This window comes from Blennius ocellaris (assembly GCF_963422515.1).
Source record: "Blennius ocellaris genome assembly, chromosome: 19".
Classification (NCBI taxonomy): Eukaryota; Metazoa; Chordata; class Actinopteri; order Blenniiformes; family Blenniidae; genus Blennius; species Blennius ocellaris.
Window position 1 is genome coordinate 18,240,575 of NC_137668.1, and position 26,604 is coordinate 18,267,178.

Sequence of the window (26,604 nt, forward strand, 5' to 3'; positions counted from 1 at the left end):
GCACACACGGGCAATTTGCCAACAAGTTTTTTTTTTTTTTTTAAACAACAAAGGGATAATTTTACTCGCATTACAACCCACTTTTGGTCAACTTTAGCTTCAGAATGGTTTAGCTCAAGTGAGTCATTTCTGGGGAAAAGTGGCATCTGTGTAAATAACTCAGTATAGCTGTGTTTGCAGTGCAGCACATACTATCCAAGGAAATGCAGGCATGTCTGGAATCTCCAGGAGTTTGCCCTGCCCTCTGAGAGCTGAACACACTGCTTTCTCACACACACACACACACACACACACACACACACACACACACACACACACACACACACACACACACACACACACACACACACACACACACACACACACACACACACACACACACACACACACACACACACACACACACACACACACACACACACACACGCATACACACTTGAACTTACTCATTTTACATTCCTGTTGAAAAAGCCCACACACAGAAGCTTTACTTGGCTCTGAGGCTTGATGACGGGGACGACGTGTCTCACTGGGATTCTCAAGCTAATCAAGCTTAATTTTACTCAACTCCTCTTAACTATGAGCACTCACTCTAATAGTCCTTTAATTAAGCTCCTCCGTGTTCCTCTGGGATTCAAAACACCAATGGGAGTACTGAGGGAAAAAAATGATTTCATTTCAGCTCCTGTCACACATGCAGGCGACGCCGTATATTGATATGAAGATGGTCTGAGTTCAATCATTTCGACCTGAACTAATGATGTAAAACATCTTATTTTGGGTGTGACATTAGCCTGTTCGGGACAGTTTAATATTTGATGTCAGTCTTGACTAAGTGGGGAATTTTATTTGAGGCCTCATAACACAGAAACAGGTTCAGGTGTATCTGCATGAGGGGGGGTTTTTGTGTGTTTTTGCAGATTCGTTTCTGTAGAGCGATTATATGATGGGTCTTTTATGTGATGCAGTCGACACCTTACTGTTTTTATTTTCTCGAAGAAAATGCTGCTAAACTGCAGTCTGTTCTATTCTCTGTAAGCCCGACTAGTGGAAGGCGACTTCTTGACCTGCACCCTCAGGTTACTTAAATATAACATGAATGGACTCATATTTCTGGTGTGAACTAGTTTAATCCTCGTGTGAATAATAGCTCTGCTTAACATGAAAACGGCAAACGAGATCATTTAAAAAAAAAAAAAAAAATGATGTCACAGTTACACAAGTTGACGTCTGTCTTAAATCGCACCAATCCACCTGAAAAAGGAATACCATGTTGTTGTCGTCCAGTTGCAGTCATCACTTTTGTTTGGTTGCGAGTTGACAGCTACATTTGGAAGATTGCCAGTTCATCGTTCGCAGGTCAATACTCACACAGGCCTCAGTGTCACCTGCATCCGCAGCTTATGAGGAAGAACCTGTAATGGCAGCAAGCACAGAGAACCTGAAATGAAAAATAGTGTTTGCACTGTTCTTTACAGGTAATCCCAAACCAAACGGGTAAACATGTCAAAGAAGTATATAAAGGGCGTGGGGTATTTGCAATAGGCCCACGTTAAAAAAGCAAAAAAGAAAAGGGATGCATGCACCTGAAGACGGATACAGATAACGTGATCTCACCTGTATGTTCTATTGACACCAAGGTGCACAATACAGAAGACTCGATGATGAAGGTTTATCGAGACCGAACGAGTGTTTCTTTGTGTGACGTTTGCTATAACCATCAGTCCACGGGCTCTTTGGTGCACAGGAAACATGTCAGTTAAGGTCAAGCACATGTTCAAAACTGAAGCGTGTTGGACCTGATCACCTCAGGCTTATTAAACAGCAGAACATGTCTCTCGCTGGCAAAGGAACAAAACGTGCTATCTGCTCGCCAGTACAATGCCCCCCCCCCCATTTTTTTTTCTTTTCTTCATGTGCATCATCAGGTTCCCCCACGCGAGTATTTTTAGATCTGCAATCACAGCCCAGGTTTGTGACGTCAGGCTTGTAGAAGAGCCCGTTGCAGACGGCCACTGGGGATCAGCATGTGCTCGCCGGTGGGCTTAAGGCTAGTGTTTTGGTCCATGCTGGCGTTGATCCCCTCTGGAGTCATGTGGGAAGAGAGAGCAGTCTGCCCTGTAATCATGCCGTCTCTATGACATATTAATGGGTTTTTGGCTTGTAATCCCACATAACTGCGTCCTTGTCTTGTGTCTCGTGTTGAAGATCAGCATGTTTGCTAAAATGTTGAATTGTTGCACTGGCCTGTTGCTTATAACTAAACTAATCATACTTCATTAATCCCCTTGGTGAAATTGCTTCTTTTTTTTTTTGAGCATGCAGAAAAACCAAAACAGCCTGACTGGAATTGAACGGGGATGTTTCTTACTGCGAAGCAAGAGTCCAAACCTTTTCACCACCGTGCAGTTCGAAGCATATATACAGTAGGAAGTATATGAATACACCTACAAGTTCACTTAAGAACTGGTGTCCATATAGATGTATAAAATATGTAAGTAGAGCATAACGTGTCTAGTGAAAGATGCTGGTTATTTATCAGTAAATGTAGGAAAGAGATATAAGTGATGAAATGATAGCAGGCTTGAGAGGAGATTAGATCGCAGTGGTGTTTCTCCAGCGACTCATGGCCGAGCGTAAACGTCCGCATGCTGTTTATCTTTGAACAGATAACGTGTCTGAATCTCGCCGGGCTCACTTTCACTTCTCCGTCAGCCGAGCATCACCGGGGAGGTTTTCTGCTTCCTTCGTTCCCCCCCCCCCCCCCCCCCCCCCCCCCCCCGGCTTCCTCACTCAACCAACACCAGTCTCCAAGGTGATGGTTCTCCGAGGGCCGGTGGTTCGCCTGATGCGGGGGCACGTTTATCCCGTGTTGTCAAGGAGAGATGCCAGATGGGCTGGGGCTTCCATGTCACTGCAGACCGTCTCTAGCATCTACTGCAGCAACCCCGGCCTGTGCCGAAGCCATAGCTGTCAAAAAGAGGCAGGGAGAGAGAGAGAGAGAGAGTAGACCTGCATTTGTCAGTGGAGCACTTTGTCTTTGAGTCTTCTGTCTCAGCAGAAGAAGAGACACCAAAGTGGAGCAGTTATTTTTCCACCGGGGGTGTGACGCTAGAACCGTGAACTACATTACAGTTGACTTTGTGCAGCACTTTTGAACCAGTTACTGTGCTTTGTACTGTAAACTTTAGCTCTTGTCACATGATCTGGACACGCTGTGCTTGGGTTGAGAATATTGATATTTCTGCCGCGAGATAATATTGTGCGTCGAAAAGGAGCGACACGTTTTACGCAAGGACAAAAATCCTTCCTCCTCTTGTTTCTTTCTATTAGTAAATTAATTTACTCATAGCAGGTTAATAAATAAAGCAGTGGCCAGCCCTTGTATAATCCAGATTTGTCGGATCCAGACAGAACCGACAGATGTTTCGCAGTCCCTGTCTATGCAGTACTTGACTGGTTGTACATGCCACCTGATAGTGTTGCTTTTATTTCAGCTCCATGACAAAATCATACATTTATACAGAAAATGTTTGACAGTTTTTTTTTGTTGTTTTTTTTTTAAGCAAAAAGAACCCAACTGAATCATTAAAGTAGTGATTGTTAACATAACAGGCATTCACTTCGTCAGTTTGAGTGAAAAGTAATGGCGATATTCTCAGTGTACCAAGGTGTGTTGTATTGTGACAAGTGTGAACGCCATGGTCACGTAGTCACATATTCCAAACGTTTTTTTTTTGCCTTTGAGCAAAGCAAGTGATACAAAGCAAATGACAGCCGCCCTCCTTGAGGACTTTGTCTGCATTCTATTGCAATTGCTTTCACACCGCTTCAGCTCTGACCCAAGTTTAGTCTTTTCTGTCACACTGACACTGACACAGCCACACCCAAACCAAAAACTCCACCAAAAAAAAAATGGCCTGTGTGAAATCGCCCTGAATCACAGCAGTTTGCAAGCTACTTCACCCAAAAGAACCTGAATCTTTAGATAATTTACCTGTTTTTGTTTGTTTTTTACCAATTAATATGTATTGTATTCATGACAATATTGTTCAGGAGGAAGTAGTGACAGCTGAAATTGTGAGGAAACATTAACTGAAAGAGAAGTTTACAGAGAGGAAAAAGAAGGGAATGGGCTGATCTTTCCGGGAACATGGTAGACACCAAGCCACATGATACTGTGAGGGAGGCCACAACCTGGGCACGCACAATGAGTCGATTGTACTGAAGCTGTTCCTGAAGCCACAATACACACACACACCAACACTCAAGATGGATTTTTAAGGGTGTAATACTCTATATTGTTCTTGTAGTAAATGAAACTCAAGCCTGTGTGAGGAGACGCATTTCATTCCTTTTCCTTCGGGGTCTTGACCTGTTAACTGGAGTTCAGTCTTTGTATTTCTCTGCGTGTGTTTTTCTTTTATGCAAATCCTCTCTCACTTTAAGCGTACACAAACTGACACAGAGGCCAAGTGTTCTTCACATTGCATGTGTTGACAGTATAGCAACTAGCCAGCAAATTACTTAGTATAAACGGTGCCAGAGACCCCCTCGTTGCTGCGGCGGGTCCCCTGCAGCACGGTTCCATTCTGGGGACAAAACCGAGAGCTGGCAGACAGGCAGGCAGGCAGGCAGGCAGCACATACCGGATCCGGCCCATCCAGGAAACAGCCAAACGTCCTCTGTGGACTATAAACAATAGCGCTTCTGGTTTTGTGTCATGTTTTGTGGGAACGCAGCAGGAATGAGAGAGCATGTGACGAAGCCTCTGGACGAGGGGGTGGAGGTGGAGGCCTCTATGCACGCTCAGTCATCCCCGTCGTGTGCGATAGCAGAGCCGGAGAATCTCAGATCGGGTCAAAAGTTTCCATTGAACAGCAGAAACTAAATGGCCCAACTCTTTGTGTTCAACATGGTGGTCAGGACTTTCCTCCCAAGCACCTGCAGAACCTGTCCTTTCCATTCCCCGGCAGCACGCCCTCTTTGTGTTGCTGTTTGCTCATGCACTCCGCCGAACACTTAATATTTTGGACTTGTTAAGTTGTTTCCTGCTTTCTGCAGCACGGGAGGGAAGGCCATCAATACGGTTATCGATTGGGATCGCATTAGCATTGCGATTGTTTTAGCCGGGTGGAAGTGGGATGTAAATTGAGACCGAAGGATACTGCAGGCAGGGCGAGAGCCACGGAAAGGGCGAAGTGCAAGGTTTTCAATGTGGCTGCTGCTTTGAATTTGGTTTGGAATGCAAATATGTGCTTGAAGTCTCTGCAAACTCTTGTCTCTCTCTCTTTTTTTTTTTTTTAATGTGTATAGTCATGTTGATCAAGTTCTGGACAGTGTGTTCTAGTGTCAGTGGTTCAACCCTTTCTGTCACTGTGACTGTTTAAGTAACCAAAGCGGTGATTAGCCCACCAATGGCAGAGATTACTTATCTATTTTTAAAATACTGGCTGAAAATCACTTTAGCTCACCAAGCGATCACCTTTCTTGGTTATACTGCCCATAACCAAGAGTTCCACAGTGTTTCCCTGCTGTCTTTTTGAAGGTAAATATAGTTGATTATATTTGAAGTTTTATCTATTTCACACACAGAATCATTGCAAATCTTTGTTCCTCTTCTTCATTTAATTAAATTAAAAATGTCATCTCAAGCATCGAGTCTGCCAAAGAATATGTAAGATTTCTCTTCAACAAGCATAATATAACCAACAGGTAACATTTCCACTGTGCGCTGTGCACTGGATCTTTTTTAAATCCTTTATACCGGAAAAGAAATATCCAGCGTGCAAATTAGATGCCGCTCATATTTTTGCAGATTATGAGATGTGGGCAAGATCGACACAGTCTTGCTTGGTGATTTTTGATGGTGTTTCTTTATACAGTAGTACCGCCTGCGAGAGATATAATTTCTAATAATGCTTTTCTAACAACCTATTTAAGTGATTGTGTTTGATCTGTGTGGGGAAAACACTGCGAGCCAGTCTTCATATGGCAGGTGCCTTAATTACAATTTTGAGGTTTTAACTGAAAACGAGACTTAAAAAAAAACAATATAGAGAGAGAGTTAAGGTTTTACAACATGTCGTAAAGGACCATGGTGAGAAAAGTGTGGCTCTGTGTGTTACACATGCATGTGTCACTGAGGCTCTTTAGCCATACAGTGTCAAGTCCACCTGCTCCCTCTCAATCTTCCTACTCCAATCCTCCGGGGTGTACATCGAGAGACACAGGCTTTGTGGATGGAAGATATACACCAGGCCGAACACACTCGGATCCCCAGTAACATAATAGTGTTGTGTCAGCTCAACACAAACTAGACCACATTCCCAGGAGGCGAATGCCCCTGTTGCCACCGCTGTTGTTCATTAACCATGTTCACTCCAGAAAAGCCTTTGCACTCGCAGTATCTCAGTGGAAATGCGATCGTATTGCACCGCTGCTCCAGTGGGTAGTGAGAAGGCTATATGGCTGGACATCTTATCAGTGGCTCGTTGGACAGCTCATGCAGGACTGAAGGTTTGACTTCAGTATCTGCTTTTTCATTGCAACAATGTGTAACATGGGGGGAAGCAAAACACAAATTGTGACGCGTGTCCATAAACAAGTGACGTGCTTTGAGCGGTAAACTTCATTAACTGTTTTTAACAGAGCTTTCCCTCTTTGCCTGAGCAGCTCTTGTTTTGTTTTTGTTTCTTCAACAGCCATTCCAGGCTTCTTTTGTGTTTACTCAGAAGAAGGATGCGGTGACTCAGTGAGCATATTTACACGCGTTCGCTCATACATAATAAACTGTGTACATCCACAGCCTCCTTCACCCCAAATCCCCCTTCAGCAAAGGTCATTCCTCACCTCCTCCTTCCCGACTCGTCCTTCCTGAGGAAAAACAAATAGCACGACAGTACATGTTCTCCACGGAGCTGAGGCAGCACATGGAATATGGGATTTCATACACCCCCCCCCCCCCCCAAAAAAAAACGTCTATGACTCTCTGGATCTCAAACCTATATGCAATGAAAGGCAAACCACTTTAAGCCTATTACATGCTTTTAATTTGAATCCCTGTTGAATCTGTATATATAGTCCACAACTATCTTAACTTTCAGTTTTGACAAAAAACAGGGAATCCCCATCTCCTTTTTTTTTTTTTTTTAATGTGACTTAGCTTTAGCTTTTATGTCTCCTCGCTGTCCCATTTCCCGGCCCGATTGTAGCTGCTTTACTGCCAACGTGTAATGGAAGGCTCAGGGAAGCCTTGGCCAGAGTCTCCACTGTGTTTGCTCTCCGCAGAGATCAAAGTCACCGGGACAGGTGTAAGTACTGTTAGATGGGAGTTAGTCAGGCTGTCAGTCACACGGGCTTCTCCACGCCCTTCTCGCTGTGTGGCCTTTTCTTCTGCCTGAGGGACTGGAGCCGGATGAGGGTAGTCACCGACTCAAAGTGCCACTTAAGTGAAACACAAACACTCCGGGTGCATACGATTGCTTTTTTTTTTTTTTTAACGCGACACACCACTATTAATTGGCCGCTCAAAGGCCAGTGCACACACGTGATGCCATTTTTTTTTTTTTTTGACGTATCATGTAGAATTTGTGAATGAATATCTGAATAGAATAAGCTGTGGCTCCAGTCAAAAGCAATGAAAACTGGAGGTCGAGGGGGAGAAAAAACACATGAATCACCCAGCCCTGAACTTTGGTCATTAAAAATGGGTCAGCTTTCTCTGCCGCCTATCTGTTGTTGTCTTTAGCCTTTCTTGCCGGTTTCATCAGATCCTTTCTCGGGGCATCGACCGCTCAAGGCCTTTCTCTCAAGTACTTTTGTGAGCCCAAATTAAAATCGGTCACTTTGAGTTTTTTGGATGCTTCGAGCATGATTGATGCGTAAAACCAAAATATTCCCTGCTTCTCTCTTCTGACATCCTTTAAAAAATCTTGTAAGTTGGTAAAAAAAAAAAAAATATCCCAGACAGTTATAATTCTTGCCTCGGAGCTAAACAACCACGAGTTTAAATCCTGGCTTTTTTTTTTTCTGTTTTTGTTTTCAGTTTGTTTCTGTCTCTTTGTTATACCATGTGACACTGGATTTGACTCAAACCCATGTCACCCAAAATTGGATAAATTGAGTATAGAAGATAGGCAAATTGATTTAAAAAAATCCCACTATGATCTCATGCAATACTTTGGCTTTCTTGTGGACGTTGCGTAGAAAGTCAGAGGTCACAACTACGGTCCCTCGGCTGTTTTGTTTCCCTCGTTTTAATGCAAAGTAAACCAGAGCTCCCACCAGAGCTGCATATAGCAATGTACTTTCTTGCATCACATGCACCTGAGCTGCAAAGCAGCAGTGGTAACGTGTGGGAGATGGTGGGTCAGAGCAATGAAAGTGAAATATACAGTTTACCGTGTCCGTGTGTGTGTTTTCTCCTGAAGCCAATGGGGGCATTGCACGCCACACTGAGTATGGGCCACAGTGGACCCGACTAAAGCACATAATAAATGCCATTATTCATTTGTCAGAGTGAGGCTGTGACTTTATAGTCTGGTGGGATGATTTTTTTTTTTTTTTTGCTTGCTGGCTTGAGGTCTCTGTCCTTATTAGAGGTGCAGAGTGTCCAGAGCACTGTGGGAATCTATTGTTTACCCTCCATTCTTCATTAATAATCCACCGTCACTCCCTTTCTCTCTCCTTCTCACACAGTCTTCCTTTTCTTCTCGGCGCTGTTCTCCCCACACAACCCCTCCATCCTCCTTAGTCATTCCTGTCTTTTGTGATGCTTCTACCACTTTCCTCTTTCAAGTCTTCATCTTTCTACTTCCAGCCCTCTTCCCCTCCCCTCTCTCGCTTTCTTTCTTTTCTGTGGTGCCCTCTTGGACAATAGAGGAATCCCCTGGCCGGGATACAGGAGGAGGGGGGGGGGTCAGCTCAAGCAGGACTCTGACTGACAGCCCTGTGTGGGACTGGCTGCTTGGCCTTTGTCCCTCTTTCAAGGAAAATGGAGGGAACCCAGAGACGTGGAAGACTGAGGAAGGAGGAGGGGAAGAGGACCAGTTGGAGTATCATTCATGTGCACACGTTTTGGCCACGCCAGCATTTTGCATGGGGAAGAGAACCTTTGGCGAAGTTGCAGCGTACCATCAGTTTGCGACGCTCCCCTGGCCTTATCAATGAGTCTTGCTGGTACTTTCCACTTTGCATAACTCTCCACTAAAGAGATTACATTTTGTAACGGCCAAAAAGGTGGCTCTTAATCCCGGGTGAGCCGTGTTAAAAGCAGTCTCTGGTCACTCACATTGTGAGTTTACACTACAACAATGACTGCTGCTATCTATAGAAACAAGTGCACACTAATGAGCCTTTTGAGTGACCGACCAAGTTACTCAGTCAACCAAATCCTCTCAGCTTTTTTTATTTCCCTCGACATTACTCACAAAGGGTGCAGACCGGCACAAAAGCATGTGCTCTCCCCTCCCTTCTCTTTGAGCCCCTCACCCCAGTTGTATGCATGAGGTGTGTGTCTGTGTGTGTGTACTTTGTGTGCGTTATAAGGGAATGGATACTTGGAAAAGTGGGGACATTGGGGCTAGGCCAGCAGGGCAGATCTGGCACCAGATTAAGAGCCTTAGGAATGTGTGGGTAGGAATTTCATTTGTGTTTTAGCAGGAAATTGAGAAATTGAATGACTGTTTGAAGGCTTGAACTGATATGTGCAGATCCATTGATTAGGCCTAAATGCCTCTGTGGGCAAGCTGGGACCTGGTCAGGCTTGTTCAATCCTTCATTTGACTTAAATGTGAAGACTGTGTGCTTTCTTTTTTTTTCCACTTCAGGATTTAGGTAACTTGTTAGGAATGAGCTTCAATGATTATCACAACGAATACGACACATGAGTTTGTAAGCAGTGATCCACTTCCGAATACTTTAGACCGGCTTGAGTTTCCTCTTTCATTCATGTGAAAAGGGAATAAAATGGGAACACAATCGGTTGCAGACGCTTCTCATGTTTCAAAAATCCAGTAAATACAAATGTGGCTAGCTTTTACGTAGTTTGGAATCCATCCACATGAATGACCCTGCGAATTTACAATAAGACCTTTTGCTGATTTGTTCTAGTGGTCGTCGTATCGATGGATCTCTGTTGTTTAAATGACAAACTGAATTATTTGTGACTGAGGAGGAACGTGCTGTGTATCATTATGTACTGTTGTGTTGGTGGGTTTCCAGTAGTTTCCCTCCCCAAACTGGACTGATCCCAGGGCAAAACGGACTAATACACACTGCACTTTTCACGCTGCAGTTATTTTTGAACTGTGGGGGGGGGGTCTGTCAAAAGGACTGACAAGCCAGCTATTTTGCTGAATGCTGCACTGATGTCTTGTTTTTTCCCCCTCTTTTGTTTGCCCTCTTTTTGACTCTTTTAGAATGGTGTCTTTTTTTTTCTTTTCTTTCAACAGCTTGGTAGCTTGTCAAAGCTATAATGTCTCACTTCAATGGCACTCAGGTGTAACATGCATAAATAATTTTAAACTCCACTACACAAAAAAAAAAAGAAGTTTGCATTGACTTTTGTGTGCATTTGTAGGTCAGGAGGCGTTTGCTCTGTCTGACGTGAAGCGATAGGATCGGAGGGAAACTGTAAGCGAAATGGAATCACTTGACTGGAACACTGCAGCCTCTGTAAACATCAGGCCTCCCTGTACCAACAGTGGAAACGTCCCCCTGTGCAGAGAACACGCAGTTTACTAACATACACTCACATGTACACTTTGCCTGTCGGAGATCCGTAGTCACATTTTAATTAGTTCCTCTGGAGTGATGTGAGGTCTGCAAACATTAACATTCCTCGCGGTGAATTTACCGTCTCTTCCAACATGTTATAAACACACTCATAAACACTCCTAAACAAACACCAGCCGCTGCTAATGTACATGGACACACACACAAGTATGCACGTTAACATGCTGCCCTCTCCCCGAGAAATCCACACGCGGCGCTTCCCTGCAGTAGCCAAGGTATTTTGGCAGCTTGAGCCAAAGTCGGAACTCAAACTGTAAACATGTGGGGGGAAAGCGGTGTTTTAACATAAAGAACACGGTACACGTTCTCCTCTGCTGTAACTAAACAATGACTGCAAAACACAAGCGCGCTGGCACACAAACACATCCCGAGGCACATTGAAACGCTCCGTCTGAGTGGAATGTAAGCTGAGCAAAATGATGTCGATAAGACGCACATGCACTGAAGTGCATCGTGTCTTCCTCTGAGCCCTCTGGACACACACACACACACACACACACACACACACACACACACACACACACACACACACACACACGCGCACACACACAGGCACGCACACACACAGGCACGCACAGACACACACTCATCTCCGTCACAGGTCGCTCACTTTGTGCCCATGCCTCATTCATTGTAGAGTAATAAAGGTTTCTTTAATAAGCTCTCCCTCAACAAAGCCTTTTCTCACACCAGCTTGAGCAGGTCACAATGTGTCCTCTCCTTGTGGACTCTCACGTGAATCCAAGCGGTAATGTCGCTTCTCATCGCTCCCCTGACATTTTTATGTAATACAACTACTCCGTTGCCAAGATTCCAAAGCAGCTGAAAACAACACCAAGCTTCGTTTGAACCATTACATACGTTTTGATCTGTTACCTTTGTTGGTGCCTTACTTAACTTACTAAATTTCTTTCCTCTACTTTTTTCATAAACCTGCCTAAAAAGAGACATCTTCATATAATAAAGCTTAAGATATTTGAAAGATGCCTATTAGCTTCTGTTTACTATTGATTTCCAATGAGTTTACTTGATTTCCTTGCTTATAAACCATGCTTTTTAAAAAGAAATGATCCTCACCCTTTCGGCATGAGCAATACTCGAGAATTGGTTTCTAAAGGGTGGTCTTTATAACCTGGTGCATTTCATATTACAGTAATCGACCCTGCACTGCCCTCTGCTGACTCCTGTCATTCACCCACCTCACCAAACACACCATTCACTTCTCCACTGATAAACCTCCCGCTCACAGCTTTCCCCCACCCCATTTCTGTATACAAACACCACTTGCAAAGGCCCTTGTTAATATGTTCTAGCTGCAGTGTTGTAAAGGAAAAGTATCATGCGGGCTCTCACTCAAGTGTTGCTCAGTCTATAAACGGTTACATGCAGTTGCTGTCCTGCGAAGGCTTGACTGACGGACTGAGCTCACAAACACAATACAGCGATGGTGGCGGTACACTAAATCCCACTGCCCCCACTTGTTATTCCAATTGACCCGCTGACCCGTGTGACACTGTTAGTTCGCCATTGTTTGATTTGAAAATGCGTCTGTCGGTGGGAAACGGCAAAGATGCGGGAGCCAGTGTTTACTCGGCAGTTCATGATCAGTAAATCTGATGCAATTGGAACAATGCATCACTTCTAACACAGCAATAGTGCATATCTCAACTAAATGATCTCTATTCAACACAGGCTTTGCCTTAAATTACATTAAAAAATATTGTTTAAAGACATTGGTGTCTGTTTGCAGATAATAAAAAGAATGGTAGAAAACCAGATTCCTTGCTGTAAAAGTCAGATAGCTCTTCTTATAAAGTTCTGCTATCATCAGACTTATTTCACATTTGGTTTTGCACTAGAATCCATTAAAATTGTAGTCCTGGCCCTGGATGGATCTTCCAATGTTATATAGCTTTTTTTTTCCCAAAGGCTTTTTGAGCACACGACACAGAGATAAATTTTAATTAGCTTTTACAAATACTTACATGTAAATAGAACAAGAAAAGCCGTGGCAACTCGTCTCTGTCTCCATAATATTGTTTCTTTTGAACTCAAATGCACCAAGAAGCAAATGTTTCACATTCTCATTAGGTACAGGAACAGTGGTTGATTGGATGATGCATTTTACAGTTTCTCAGAAAGATACCACAAATATAAACATGTCCTGATCCAAACCTGGCGTCATGTTCGAGGACGAGCGACAATCGTGAGTGCCCTGTCTGCAAGAAGCCATTACTGAGTCTTTGCTTGTTCGTAATTACTTATTCACAGGCCTGATTTCATTACTGTCTAGTTTTCCCACCTCTGAGTGATATCAAGGCCCGGACGGGAACGCTCTAATGTGAAATTGTTGCTTTGAAAGGCCCGAATATTTTTCAGGTAGTGGTGGTTCACTATGGGAACTGAAAGCTTTTTGAATATGTGGCCCCGAACACTCGGGAGAAATTTTCATCTTCGAATGTCACCTGTTCTTGACTGCAAGGTCGCCTCCTCTCCCGGGGGCTAGTCCCCATCTGGGCTTGGCCCGGTCACATGGTTGCTCTCAGCTCCCGTTTCCTGCCATCCGATTCCCCTCACCTGCGTCTCGGTGAGCCAACACCCAACTCACTGGCTCCATCCCTGCCCCTTTTTGGCTTCTCCCCTTATCTCGGCTGCAATCAGGTGGAGGGACTCCTCCTCCGGACCTTTAATCAAATGCTGGGACATGTTGAAGGGTGGCAAATGGCTGATTGTAAACGGCCTCACACTGCCAGTAAAAGCTGAACAGGCTCTGGGAAGCAGGTCTCCCTCCCCCTGCATCCAGACATAATACACGTAAGTTAAAAGCAGGTAATGTCAGTCCCGGAGAAGCAGATCGAAGCTGAACTGCGCCATTCTTCTCTTTGGCAGCAGAGTTGTAGAGCTGTCTCCGAGCATGTTGCATTGAGTGTGTGTTCACACACACTTCTGCCAGAGAAGAGTCCTGATAATACGCATCAAAAAAAGATTTTTGTGTGACTGGAATATTCTACATGTTTATGCAACAGCTCCGAGCCCGGAGAACACGTTTTCAGAAATTGACTGGAGTTTTTTTTGCAGTGTCCTCCCATTTTCCCGAGGTTGTTTTTAGTGAAGCTCTTCAGAAGGCATCGCCGAATAACGAGTTTACACAAATTCCCACCCCAAGAAAGCTGTAGTCGGCAAGTTCCTGAGCAGACCTCCTCCCTCCCGACGTCTTAAGGAGTCTGGCATTTCCCTGCGCAAGACAGTGGCTCCTCTGTGGACTGCACAACCAGGACCTGATTAAGGGGTTAATAGCAGCACAGTTTTTGGCCCATTGCTCTTCCAGTCCCTCGCCAGCCTGTCTTGTCTGCCCATCTGAACGGCAGATGACACACACGCACACACACACACACACACACTGCGGCTGGCAGAGGAATGTTTGTGAATGGTGTCCCGTCGAACAACTGGGCTCTTGTGAGAGCACTTGGCACGGCGGCTGCTCACGAAAGCCACTTTGTTTGGCTGGATTCTCCACAGAGAGGAGGAATTTCTTTAAGAGGGAATATGAACATGGAATGTTTTTCAAAGCATCACTTGAGATGTTCAGAATGCTCCGCGCCTGCATTTTAACTGTTGCCAGTTATGCAGATAATGTTTTTAAAAAAGTGATGAAAGATATTGGTTGTAAAGTCAGAATAAATAGATTTGAAAGTGGATTATTAAAATGATTCCCCTTTGTTCTTGTTATAAGGAACCTAAACCAGGCGAACAAAAATTTCAGCAATATTTTTATCATTTAAATATTTTCGCCAACTCTTCTTTCAATTCTATGAACCAGCATTATGGAGGAAGAAAAACTATTTCAATGACTGCCTGCAGACGTACTTACCATTTTTAATCGACGTGCTCTCATGTGTCTCCACAGCCTTTCTTCAGACTACTGAACCTGCGGAAGCTCGGTCTGAGCGACAATCAGATCCAGAGACTCCCCCCAGAGGTGGCCAACTTCATGCAGCTGGTGGAATTGGACATTTCCAGAAACGGTAAACAAAAACGGTCCCCTTTGCTTTTCTTTCAGTTTTCAAAGTGTACCGGACAACATACACTTTTTTGTCACATGACCATCCAATAGCAGCTATAAACCAATCAGTCGCCAAATCCACACTCGAGCAACAGCAATTGGATAAATATTAGCTGGCTGTCTTTTGCCAGATTGTCCGATCTCGCTCGAGGCACGGCAGACATTCACACACAAATCCTCATGTCCTTGAAAACCATCTAAATGACAAGGGGTGGGGGAGGAAATTGAAAGAAACTGCCCTCCCTCTCATGTTACAGAAAGGTAAACTATAACCTAATCAGTTGTTCCTGCTATAATATTCTCTGCTCCAGCATGCGCAAACACCTTGCCCTTTCCATGTCCTTGCATACCACACACACACGAACAGAAATACACGCAAAGTGATAGTCAGTGGCAGCAAGGCCCTCTGTGCTCGATGCGAGGCATCTGCTGTGCCGCACACTGCACGGAGTGCTGTGGGTGCAGTGTGCAGTGGCCTGTGAGGGCCTCTCCCATCTGTCTGCCTGTCTGCCTCCCCTGCTCCCGCTGCAGGGTAGAGCTGAGCCAGATCAGCCTGATGGGCTTGCTCGGCTCATGAGGGATTTCTTAACGTGCACCTGCAGCATGCAGTGGGTGAAAGTTGTGATCCTGACGTGGCCTGCAGATCAGGTTTCACCCTGCATCTTTTTTTTTCATCGGAGCAACCGACTCTGCAGGCAAAAAGCTGATTGCCGCCGCAAATCTCACAATTCTTCAAATCTGCATATGCTGCAGGTCTCTGCACCCACTTCTGCTTCTTTTCAGATGGATTCATGTGCTTTAAAGATACCAGATAAAAGTACAAACAATTAATTTTCATCCATTTGGAAAAAACAAACAAACTGTGATTTATGTTAAATGCCCACTTTCACTTACAGCATACATCCTATATAATTTAGTTACATTTTGTGTTCATACTATGTAGCTGCATGTTCACTTTAAAAGCTTCCTTTTTATTATGAAATGATGGATTCATGCCTTTAAACTTTAATACACATCTTATTTATTATTTAATTGTGAATAAAACGTAATATTCATTGTTGGTATTTTTGTAAAAAATAGAGTGTGATCATTTTTCAGTGACAATTCATAAATTGTCAAGAGAACTGTATAGAATAAAAAGTCACCGGCTCAAAATGTATCAAATGACAATGGTTCATCCCTCATTATACATCATTTCATAAAATTGTAATATTAAATAGGTTTCAAACTCTTTCTTGGAGTGGTAAGTGAGATGCATACCGTACGGATTAGATTTTAATCTGTGGTGCTTGCTGAACTGGTCTAGTAATTGGGAATTGGTTTTTCATAGTTTTGTTTCAATCCAGTTTTACCAACAGTCTCCAGTTCTTAGTGTCCTCGGCTTATTCCTCCTGCAGAACTCCCGACTCGCTGCGTTCACTCTAGCTATCGGGTTGCTCATGCTCCAGATCTGCCTGCTCCTCCCATCATCATTTGAAAGCATTTTAAAGCTTTTAAGCTGTTTGATAACAACAGCCAACATCACTTGCAGCTGTCTGCGATCTCCCAGTATGATCAAATATCAGACCGCCCAACCTATTCAGACCTATATCCAGGGAGTCTCGTATTTGGACTAATGCAGCAATACTGAATTTGTAATTCTCACCATTGACGGGAAATGAAATGCATTCATGCAGATTACAAATCAGATAGATTATCCGCAATGAATCAAATGTTAACTGTAAATGTCTGATTGCCCTGTTGTACAAGGTGGAGGAAGCGTAAAATCTAATGCAAGCCATTGACCATGCATTCTGTCTTCCTATTGAATTCCTCCCTGCTTTTTTGTATTTCTCTACTTTCAGACATCTGGTTGTGGTTACAATGGACTAAGAATGATTTGCTCTATAGATTATGGCCTCCTTGCCCCCCCCCAACACACACTCTACATCTGTGTGTCCATGGCATTGACTCCTGCCCCCCCCCCCCCCCCCTCATCCTTTCTTTTCTCCCGCAGACATTCCTGAGATCCCTGAGAGCATTAAGTTTTGCAGAGCTTTGGAGATCGCGGACTTCAGTGGAAACCCCCTCTCCAGGTTAGTGGACTGTAGCAGCCGGTCGCTTCTCATCCGGCCTGAACTGAAGTGAAAGTGTTGTCTGTCCCACAAATGCAGAAGAGAAAATAGAAGTTGTGCTTTGACAACCAACAAATGTGTGTGTCTGGTGCATGTACGCGTGTGTATATATCCTGTTCATGTATAGAATGTGAATCTCTACATTGTTTCACTGCTATGGGAGGATTAACCACAGTTGATGCACAAATGCCTGCAGGAGATTATGGTTTGTGTGACTGTCTTGCTCTCAGACCAAAACACGGCTCTGAATAAACTGCGAGAGTCACGATACCATCGCCAGGATACCAATTACGTCCTGTTATATCACGGCACAAAGTCACGCTGATGCAACAGCAAATTTCTGTCTCACTGTCTGCGTTCCCACTATAGAAGAGTAATAGTACACCTTGTCGAAGAGTTAATGCTGAATGCTTTAACAGATGGACCTTCGACGTGTGCGTGTGTATGTATGTGCGTAATCCTATGCATTGTATAACAAAATCCTGAGAGACTTTCTTCACCGCTTTCTCCTGTTTCTCCGCGCTCCAGATTGCCGGATGGTTTCACTCAACTCCGAGCGTTGGCTCACTTGGCGCTCAACGATGTGTCGTTACAGACGTTGCCCAGCGACATTGGAAAGTATGTACACACTCGCAACGGTTCATAGTAGAAACTTTAGGGATGGGGTCTGTTTTGGAGGATGTCTTTTTCCCTGTGGCACCTACATGTTTTTTGTTCAAATCAAATGATGTTGATGTTTTGAACAATATACTGTGGGGTTAATTATACAAGAGAAGTTTTGTCTTAAAAAAATACTCTCGCCACTGGAACCAATGCGGATGTTCAAGTACAAAGAGAAACGCGTGGTATTTTATACATGAAGAAAATTTAAGGCAATAGCGTTCAATTTTATTTTACTGCTCCTGCCCCCCCCCCACACACACACACACACACACACACACACACACACACACACACACTGCACTCCTCAGAAACACCACCCATCCAGACAATTATACAGTATGTAGGCCATCTCTGAAACTTGCTGTACTTATTACTTTGTGTTCCAAGATTGTTATTATGTAACAATGTTTTTTTTTTTTTTCAAACTCTTTAACAATGATCACTTATGCAACTCTGCACTTAAAATCTCGTGAAATATTAAAATGCACTGAGAGATTCTGTCTGCTAAACTACTCCTGTCATGTATATACATTCACAAGCTTTAAATCTGACATTGTGTGTGTGGTGTCACTTCTATAGATTTGTAGTTGGTTATCAATTCAAGTATTCGGGTAATTTAAAAATAAAAGAGAGAGAGGGAAAAAGAAAGAGATCAGAAAAGTAAATTTCATCAAAGCCGTCGAGACTCATCAGTGCTGTCCTGAAAGCGCCCAAGCTCCGAGAGCCCCTTGATGCACGAGGAGATTTGAGTGTGTTTTCAAGGATTCAAGGAGTGTGATTCTGTTGCCCAATGGGCTCCCGGGCAGCTGGTCTCTGGGCTGTGGGCCACTGCTGTGCTCAGGCAGATGGAGGCGCCCCTCGCCATGCCAGGCAGGTCCAGACGAACAGACCCACCATCTGATTAACCAAGCTGCCTGTCCTTCTCCCCTCCCCTCCCCTTCCCATCTCTCTCCCCCCACCCCTCTCGTCACTTTCACTTTTTTCTTCCGCCTCTTCGTTTTGCAGTTTGGCTAACCTTGTGACGTTGGAGCTGAGGGAGAACCTGTTGAAGTCTTTGCCCACGTGAGTCCTCGCCTGTTCAATGTGCACGTGCCTTGGATCTTCTGCATCTATACCGAGTCACGCGCGACCTTCTTAGATGGAGAACGTTCACTGCGATCTCTAGCCGCATTGTTTAACACCATACATACTGAGAGCACTTGAATTAAGGCTCTGTGCGACGTATTTCATGAAAACTTGCATATGACTTTTGAGGAGCGCACAATTTACTGCAAGCATTTGAAGGCATTCCTCACATATGTGAGAACTCCTGAATGAATGGCATGCTATGACGGTACGCTAACCTCTGCTCCTTGTTCTCTCAGGTTGCATATTTGTGTGACTTAACTACTTGTGCTTATTGACGTGCAGGTCGCTCTCCTTCCTGGTGAAACTGGAACAGCTGGACCTGGGCAGCAATGAACTGGACGTTTTGGTAAAGTGGACAGTCATGCTCTTTTTTTTTTTTTTTTTTTTTAGACATTTGATTGAGTGCAAATACCACTGAGTGCTGAAATAACACCTCTTAGAATAATCATAGAGTTCTTATTCTTACGGATAACGACACACACTGACACACGCGGAGTGACACGTCTCACAAATATCCATCTCGCATTTCCAGCACAGTAATTACGACCTAAATCACATGTTTACCTCGCCAAACGGCGCAGAGGTGGTGTGTCGGAGCCGAAGCCCTTTTTACACTGCACCTCTGCAAAGGCTGCTGTCAGCCTGGAAACACCCACCTGTCTCAATAGGACAGGGTAAATAATGCCTCATGACCTGACAAGGGTGGAGGCTAAGCAAACACTTGATATCGTGCCAAAGCCTTGCATGCACATCTGTCACAAACAAATGTTCTTTTGACACACTTGTCTTTTGCATCAATTGGCTTTTTTACACCAGGTCACACCTTTTTAAGTGCAAAAGCACTGCAGGCACCAAAATACAAACAACCACTTGGGGATATCAAGCTGTTGCTTTATTAACAGAACAGAAATTCGCCAGTCTAAAATCTTGCCGAACTGAAAACTTAAGTGCACTACACTAAGTCAAAGCGATACTTGAGACCTTTTTTGAAGAGGCACTTTGCGATCATTTGCATTTATTCAACCATAATTCATCTTCAGATTTGCATCCGTGCAAATCTCCCGACATCTGTTTTCTCTCAAAATTTGTAACGCAAGGCTAAGTTGTCAAAATCATTTTAGTTCAGGGACTTCATACAGCTCGATATAATCCTAAGTGGACCACACCAGTAAGACGATTGCAAAATATAGCTTCAATAATAATAATAATAATTAATTAGCTTGGTACAAAAAATCCCCCCAAAAAATGCTTTAAGGAAAAATTCTACATTTTGAACAATGTTTGCTGATGCCAAATCCTGGGAAATTCCAAAAATCTAATTTATTTGTGCCTTTTTTTAATCTCGTTGAAATTAATTGCATGCTAAAATGCAACTGTCTTTTGTTTTTCCAAATTTTCAAACATAGTCACAATGTTCTTCACACTTATTTTTAGGGAACACAATGTCTGCATGTCAATGTCTCGCAATAGGTTTGCTATTTTTTACTGACGAGCCTCAATTGAACTTGACAACAATAAACCGAATCTATCTTATTATCCTTTTTTTTTTTGTTTTCTTAAGCCGGACACCCTCGGTGCCCTCCCCAACCTAAGAGAGCTGTGGCTCGACCGTAACCAGTTATCCTCATTACCACCAGTGAGTACAGCTTTTTTTCTTTTTTTCTTTCTTTCTTTTTTTTTTTGTAAAGATTCTCTAAAATTCCAAGTAACTCATCTGCCCTCTTGCTTCGTTCTAACAAGAGACCACAGTCAGTCGTGATTTACTGCGTGTCTGTGCAGGAGCTGGGGAATCTCCGGAGACTGGTGTGTTTGGATGTGTCGGAGAATCGTTTGGAGGATCTTCCCTCGGAGCTGAACGGCCTCCTCGCCCTTACAGACCTGCTGCTCACACAGAACCTGCTGGAGGTCGTTCCAGACAGTATAGGTGCGAAGAGTGGCCAGAAAAAGTCTTTAAAAGAAAAGCGAGGGTGGATAAAGAATAAATAATTCACTCCAGTTCCTACCCTGTGACGCTACTAGTTAATAATTGTCTATTGTTAAAAATAACAAAAGGGAAATGCACAAAATGATCAAGTCGCTCAAAGTTAATTGGATAATTGGCTTGTTAAGCACGTTCTGTGAACAAAATACCTTTTGCTTCTTATTAGCTGTAATTGCATGGAAGTAATCAGATTAAAATTGCTTCATGTAAACACTTACATCTGATTAGATGTGCTCTTTCTGATTGAAATTATGATCACAGGAGGTGTTGTAACACAGTCTGGTCTGATCAAAGTGCGTACACAAGGCATGTCAGATTTCATCCACGTTTTGTTTTGTTTTTTAGCTTTGTGGGCTGCTCTTTATGTAACACCAACTTGTGAGTCTCTGGGCACGGTGCTTTGGAAAACAAACATGGCAGTGGCAAAGCACAACTGGTTGATGCAGCAAAGCGCTCCGTGCTCATCTCTTCTTGATTAAACTCTGACCCGGGGCAAATCTTCCCGTGGTGTTGCAGTTTGAAAAGAAGGAAAAGGAGCTTCATTAGTCAAGGCTGATAAATCCATCTTCAATACAGACAGGCTTCTGGGTAAAGCCGATGTGGGATTATAGTCCCTGTCACAAACACCCAGCGTCACAGTGCAAAGCATTGTGGGATTGATCGACTGACTGATGAATGGGACGAATCTGATCACTTCTTTCAAGTATTCATGTAAATGGAACCGACTAACCTCTCATATGAAAAGAGTTCAGTCAGATTGACAAGTGAGGGACCATGTATATGCAGCAAGTGAAAGTTTGCTATCTAATCATATCGTAGTATTGATTAAGTAAACGCAAGAGCAGCCACCCCCCTCTTGCTCAGATGGTTTCTGTTAAACCAGAACGACATTGCCCCCTACTGGAAAAATAATGCCAATGAATAGTGGCGCAGTCCAACAAAAGATTTGACCTTCCTCAATTTAATGATGGGACTTATTGCTGGATGTGAGTCCAAGTAAAGTCACACACACGGCAATATATGCATGCATAAATATATGCTGGACTGAAAAGGACATGAAATCATTTGTACCATATTTTGTGGCGTTGGTGTTTTTTGCGTTGCAGCTGTTTTGTTTAATGATGGTGTCATTTGTTTGCAGGTTCTCTGAAACAGCTGTCTATCCTGAAGGTGGACCAAAACAGACTCACCCAGCTGACTGATTCGATAGGGGAATGTGAAAACCTCACAGAACTCGTCCTGACCGAGAATCTTTTACAGGTAGAGAGAAATGGAACTCCCCCCTCAAAGCCTGCACGGGCTACGACGGGAAATTAAAAAGTCTTATTTAAAAAAGAGTTGGGGTTCATAATCGGTTACACTTAATGGCACCCTCCTCTCCCTCTCTTCTTGAAAGTCACTTCCTCGCTCGCTGGGCAAGCTGAAGAAGCTGACCAACCTGAATGTAGACCGCAACCGGCTGGGCAGCGTTCCCAAAGAGCTGGGCGGCTGTGCCAGCCTCAACGTGCTCTCGCTCCGAGACAACCGCCTGGGCAAACTGCCTGCCGAGCTCGCAGATGCAACCGAGCTGCATGTGCTGGACGTAGCTGGAAACAGGTACCGTCACTTAACACCCCGACCTCTTAATGATACACCGCTGCCCTGCCAAGGTCGTACATCAAACCATCGATTGAATAGAGTTCCATTGTGATTTCTTTAGTTCCTGCATTTTGTGATGATCACATTTTACTATTTTAAGTGAATGTCGTGCCTCATTCCAATGTCACCCCTGCCTTCTTCTTCCAGATTACAAAACTTGCCTTTCGCCCTGACAAACCTCAATCTGAAGGCCATGTGGCTCGCTGAGAACCAGTCACAGCCCATGCTCAAGTTCCAGACGGAAGACGACGAGCGGACGGGAGAGAAAGTGTTGACCTGTTATTTACTGCCACAGCAGCCTTCGCCAAGCTTAGGTGACTGAACGGGCAAAGACAATTGTCATGTTTATATCTAAATTGTCATTATACTGCGCAATTTCACAATCACAGTAATGCCCAGAAACTCCTCATTAATTCAGTTATTTAGATTTACTTATCGTAAATGTTTTGCCTCACGAAACGTTGTTTTCTGACACTAAAGGTTTTTGACCATTAAGATGCTATTCGGCACTTTGCGCCAGGTGTTATTTTGAGCAGACAATATATTTCATTCACTTGAAATTTTTCAACACAATTTCCCTGGAATATAAAATATCACGCACATTGTCACAAACCACACAAAAAGTTTTGAAAATAAAAGTCTATAATAAATTATGAATATCGCACTGAACTGGATCTGACCAACAAACCGCTTATGTTTACCTTGGGCAGAAACTTGAGCCAATATAGCAGACGTTTATGTAACATCTTTGTCCTTCTTTCCGTACAGAGAACCTGCTGCAGAACAGTGTGGACGACAGCTGGACAGACAGTAACCTCAATCGCGTGTCAGTCATTCAGTTCCAGGAGGAGACCAAGGCCGAGGAAGAGGATGACGAGGCTGCGGCGGAGCGCAGAGTGAGGGAACAAGCCGATCCATGTTTTCTGTTTTTGATGTTGACTTTGACTCAAGCATCTCCCATAAATGGGCTCTAAGGTTTGTTTGTTTTTTTTATATTCTCCTCCTTAGGGTCTTCAGCGCAGAGCCACACCACACCCGAGTGAGCTGAAAGTGATGAAGAAGGTGATAGAAGAAAGAAGGAATGAAGCCTACTCCTCCAGACCTGATGGAGAGGAAGAGGCCTTTGACCCTCAGGTACATAAATCATACTAGACATAAGTAATAAACACCTTTCGAAGCCCAATCTTACCAAACTGGGAAACCCAACAAATACGCAGTCCGATTTTCTGAAATTACTTTGGTTGTTTTTCAGGAGAAACGGCTCAGTGACCTTTCCAACCAGAGTCACGACTCGCAGGTGTCCAACAGCACGCTGTCGGCCACTTCCCACGAGGACAGGCAAAACCTGACAGCAGCCTCGCAGAGGGAAGACCTCGTGGATGGACATTTCCATCAAGAGGACGACGACCTGGATGAGATGGAGGTGGAATACATCGAGGTACTGCAATCAGAGGATCAGCGACTTGGTTGCAAATATAGAAAAATGAGGCACGTAACAAAAAAATTGTCTAAAATCTGTGTCCCTTCTGTAGCCCACTGTGCACTTTGCCGAAGAGCCCATTTTCCGAGGTGGCGACGAGGACGAGGAGGAGGACGGGGAGGATGGCGAGAGGAGTGACGAGGAGGACGAGAGGCCGCCTCTTCCCGCCGAGAAACAGCGGCTCATCAGGAAGGACACGCCGCACTACAAGAAGCACTTCAAAATCACCAAGCTGCCCAAGCCCGAGGCCGTGGCCGCGCTGCTGCAGGGCTTCAGCCCCGACGGCCTCGGCCCTCCGACCCAGGCCGCCGAGGACGAGCAGGACGACGAGGGCGAGGGGGACATCGGCACCCCGCAGCACTATCACAGGATAGAAGAGCTGGAGGACAACCGGCTCCAGGTCAACTCCAGTCAAGTGAAGGTAAAAGAGAGATACCCGGCACGGGCCGCATGAAATTGCAGGCGTGTAAGTTAGGATTCATATCATTCTACACTTTCATATCACTTGGATTTGTTTAAACATCCACGTAAGTGGTACTGCAGAACACACAGAGTGCAGAAAAGTTGATACACCAAATCAGTACTTAAGCGTTTTAGTTTTTTTTTTACTTTACCTTTTTAGTTATCATACTATGAATTTGCCTTGCTCATGCCTTCTTGTAAACACATACTATTTGCATTGAGCACTCTTTACCATCCCAGAGGTTTCATTTGTTTTGGAAGCTTGGCGTGAGCGGCAAGCATTTAAGACAAACGTTGCATCGCATGCACATTCATTGTGAAAATGAAAGCGCTTGCCCTTCAGGACAATATTTCTTCACGCTCGCAAGTTGATGGGTTAAACTTTAAAGAGAAACTCACCGGCCAGTATAACTTGGATCACGTGGTTTCTCTTTGCTGTATCCCCCACAGAAATGAGAAGCCACTATCACCCTACCACAACCGTGAACTACGATCTAAGACCCCACTTACACGTGCTATTTCAATGTCTCTTGTATTCATACATGAATTACGTTGACGACATCCGGTATCAAAATGTCTAAATAAGATGTTTGAGAACTTGGAGATGCAGTATGCAGTCCAACAGTAATGACACGTTCATGTTTTTAGCAGCAGTCCTTATGTTTACAATGCAATTGGAAGTAACTGCTTCCACCATCTATCTTTTTTTATTCGTATATATCCATTATTTAACTGGGAAGTTCCATTGAGACCACAATGTCTGGCCAAAGGATCAGCAGAGGACAGAATATAATCTCAACAGGCGCACCACACAATCGCGTGGTGTCCAAAAATACAATGTATTTAGCATGCTAACTTTAATTGTGCAAAAAAAAAATCTTTTAGGTGTGACAGTTCTTATCTCGCATCCTGTCATTGAAGAGTCATTACATAGTGAACTCTTTCAAGTCATGTGGCTCGTATTGCACGAAATGCACATCAGAGTTCTCGGCTTTTGATGGAAATCTCACAGATGAAGCCTCTTAACTCTGAGCCGTGCGGCTGCCATTAGTTCTACTACGTAGACATGCACGGCAGCTCATCCCTGCCGTGGAATCTGATTACTTACTGTGCCATGTGAATTTAAGTCATGTGTATGTTGGGCAGTATTTAGTGCACATGGCTTCTAGTTTTGGCTTTTTGACTCTTTTCTTTTACGTCGGACGTTTTAGTGGTCTTCATTTATGTCCCAAGGATAAATAACAGGTACCTGGTTATCACATTACGACGCTGTGTAATAGTAAGCCATTCAGCCACTGTTGTGTTAACTGTTCCTCCTGCTGCTTCTCAATACATCATCTTGTGGTGCAAACTTGTATTGAAAGACTAAACGGGCACGAGATCGGTAGCAGAGTGATGTCAGGACCGCTGTTTTGTCTCATCCTGCTTATTATTTGAAGTTACAATGATCTTGCCTTCAAAAACTCATTACATCTTGCACCTTTACTCTGATCCAGCATTATATTTTGTAACTTCAGTCTGATTAACCCAAATGCAGTGTAGTGCCTGGTGTATATGGGGTCAGAGAGATATAAAATCCCTCTCATGGGACAGATCAGAAGAGAGAACGCAGGTATCATAGCCGGGATGCTTATTTTGATTACTTCAGCTTTTCTTGCACAACACTGACCCAGTTCGGTACTAAGCTTTTCACCATTATCAAGCAGCTACTGGTTTAATTAAATAATGTCATTTTCGCATTCTGCTTTGATAACATTGTGTGTGTCTGTGTATGCGTGGAAGTATGACTGCAGTCCGCTTGAGAAAATCAAAGTCTTTTTCAATAATTAGAATTTTCTGCAGAAACACAATGAAATAATAGTTTTTTTTTAACTCAGCAATCATCTCACCAAATCTGTTCTGTATGTGTTTTATGGATGTGGGTTGTCTGTGTGGTTGAACTCAGACCAACCAGAACATATACTGGCAGAGCTGGGAACATAAGATCAACAAGTCTTGTCATAACCTTATGGGTTGTGAAAATGATTGTAGAGAGACTTTTTGGTTCTCGTAAATCGCAGACAGTAATATTAAGTACTAGTAATAGTGTCATTTCTTTAGGAGGACTTCCTATAGAGGATTTTTTTGTGTCATCTTAAAACATTTTTTTAAATAGGTACTTTCTATATAGTCTGTCCCTCGATGGGTCAATAATTGTTTGAGTTGTTTTTTGTTTTTGTTTTTGTTTCTGGAGGAGAGGTGCTACTGGTGGCGTGTTCTGGTTCGGGAGCTTTTTGCC

The 26,604-nt window shown here is 43.8% G+C and overlaps 1 protein-coding gene across 1 annotated transcript in view; it reads left to right on the forward strand.

The window, feature by feature from the left end:
• Positions 1-26,604, forward strand: part of scrib (scribble planar cell polarity protein) — a 67,318-nt gene that overhangs the window by 11,582 nt on the left and 29,132 nt on the right. Inside the window, exons 2-15 of the mRNA XM_080514829.1 lie at positions 14,705-14,822; positions 16,857-16,935; positions 17,503-17,592; positions 18,643-18,699; positions 19,048-19,111; positions 20,327-20,401; positions 20,545-20,689; positions 21,888-22,006; positions 22,143-22,342; positions 22,532-22,698; positions 23,153-23,280; positions 23,393-23,518; positions 23,637-23,822; positions 23,917-24,285. Coding sequence (XP_080370955.1) covers positions 14,705-14,822; positions 16,857-16,935; positions 17,503-17,592; positions 18,643-18,699; positions 19,048-19,111; positions 20,327-20,401; positions 20,545-20,689; positions 21,888-22,006; positions 22,143-22,342; positions 22,532-22,698; positions 23,153-23,280; positions 23,393-23,518; positions 23,637-23,822; positions 23,917-24,285 — 1,923 coding nt within the window. The remainder of the gene's footprint in view (positions 1-14,704; positions 14,823-16,856; positions 16,936-17,502; positions 17,593-18,642; positions 18,700-19,047; positions 19,112-20,326; positions 20,402-20,544; positions 20,690-21,887; positions 22,007-22,142; positions 22,343-22,531; positions 22,699-23,152; positions 23,281-23,392; positions 23,519-23,636; positions 23,823-23,916; positions 24,286-26,604) is intronic.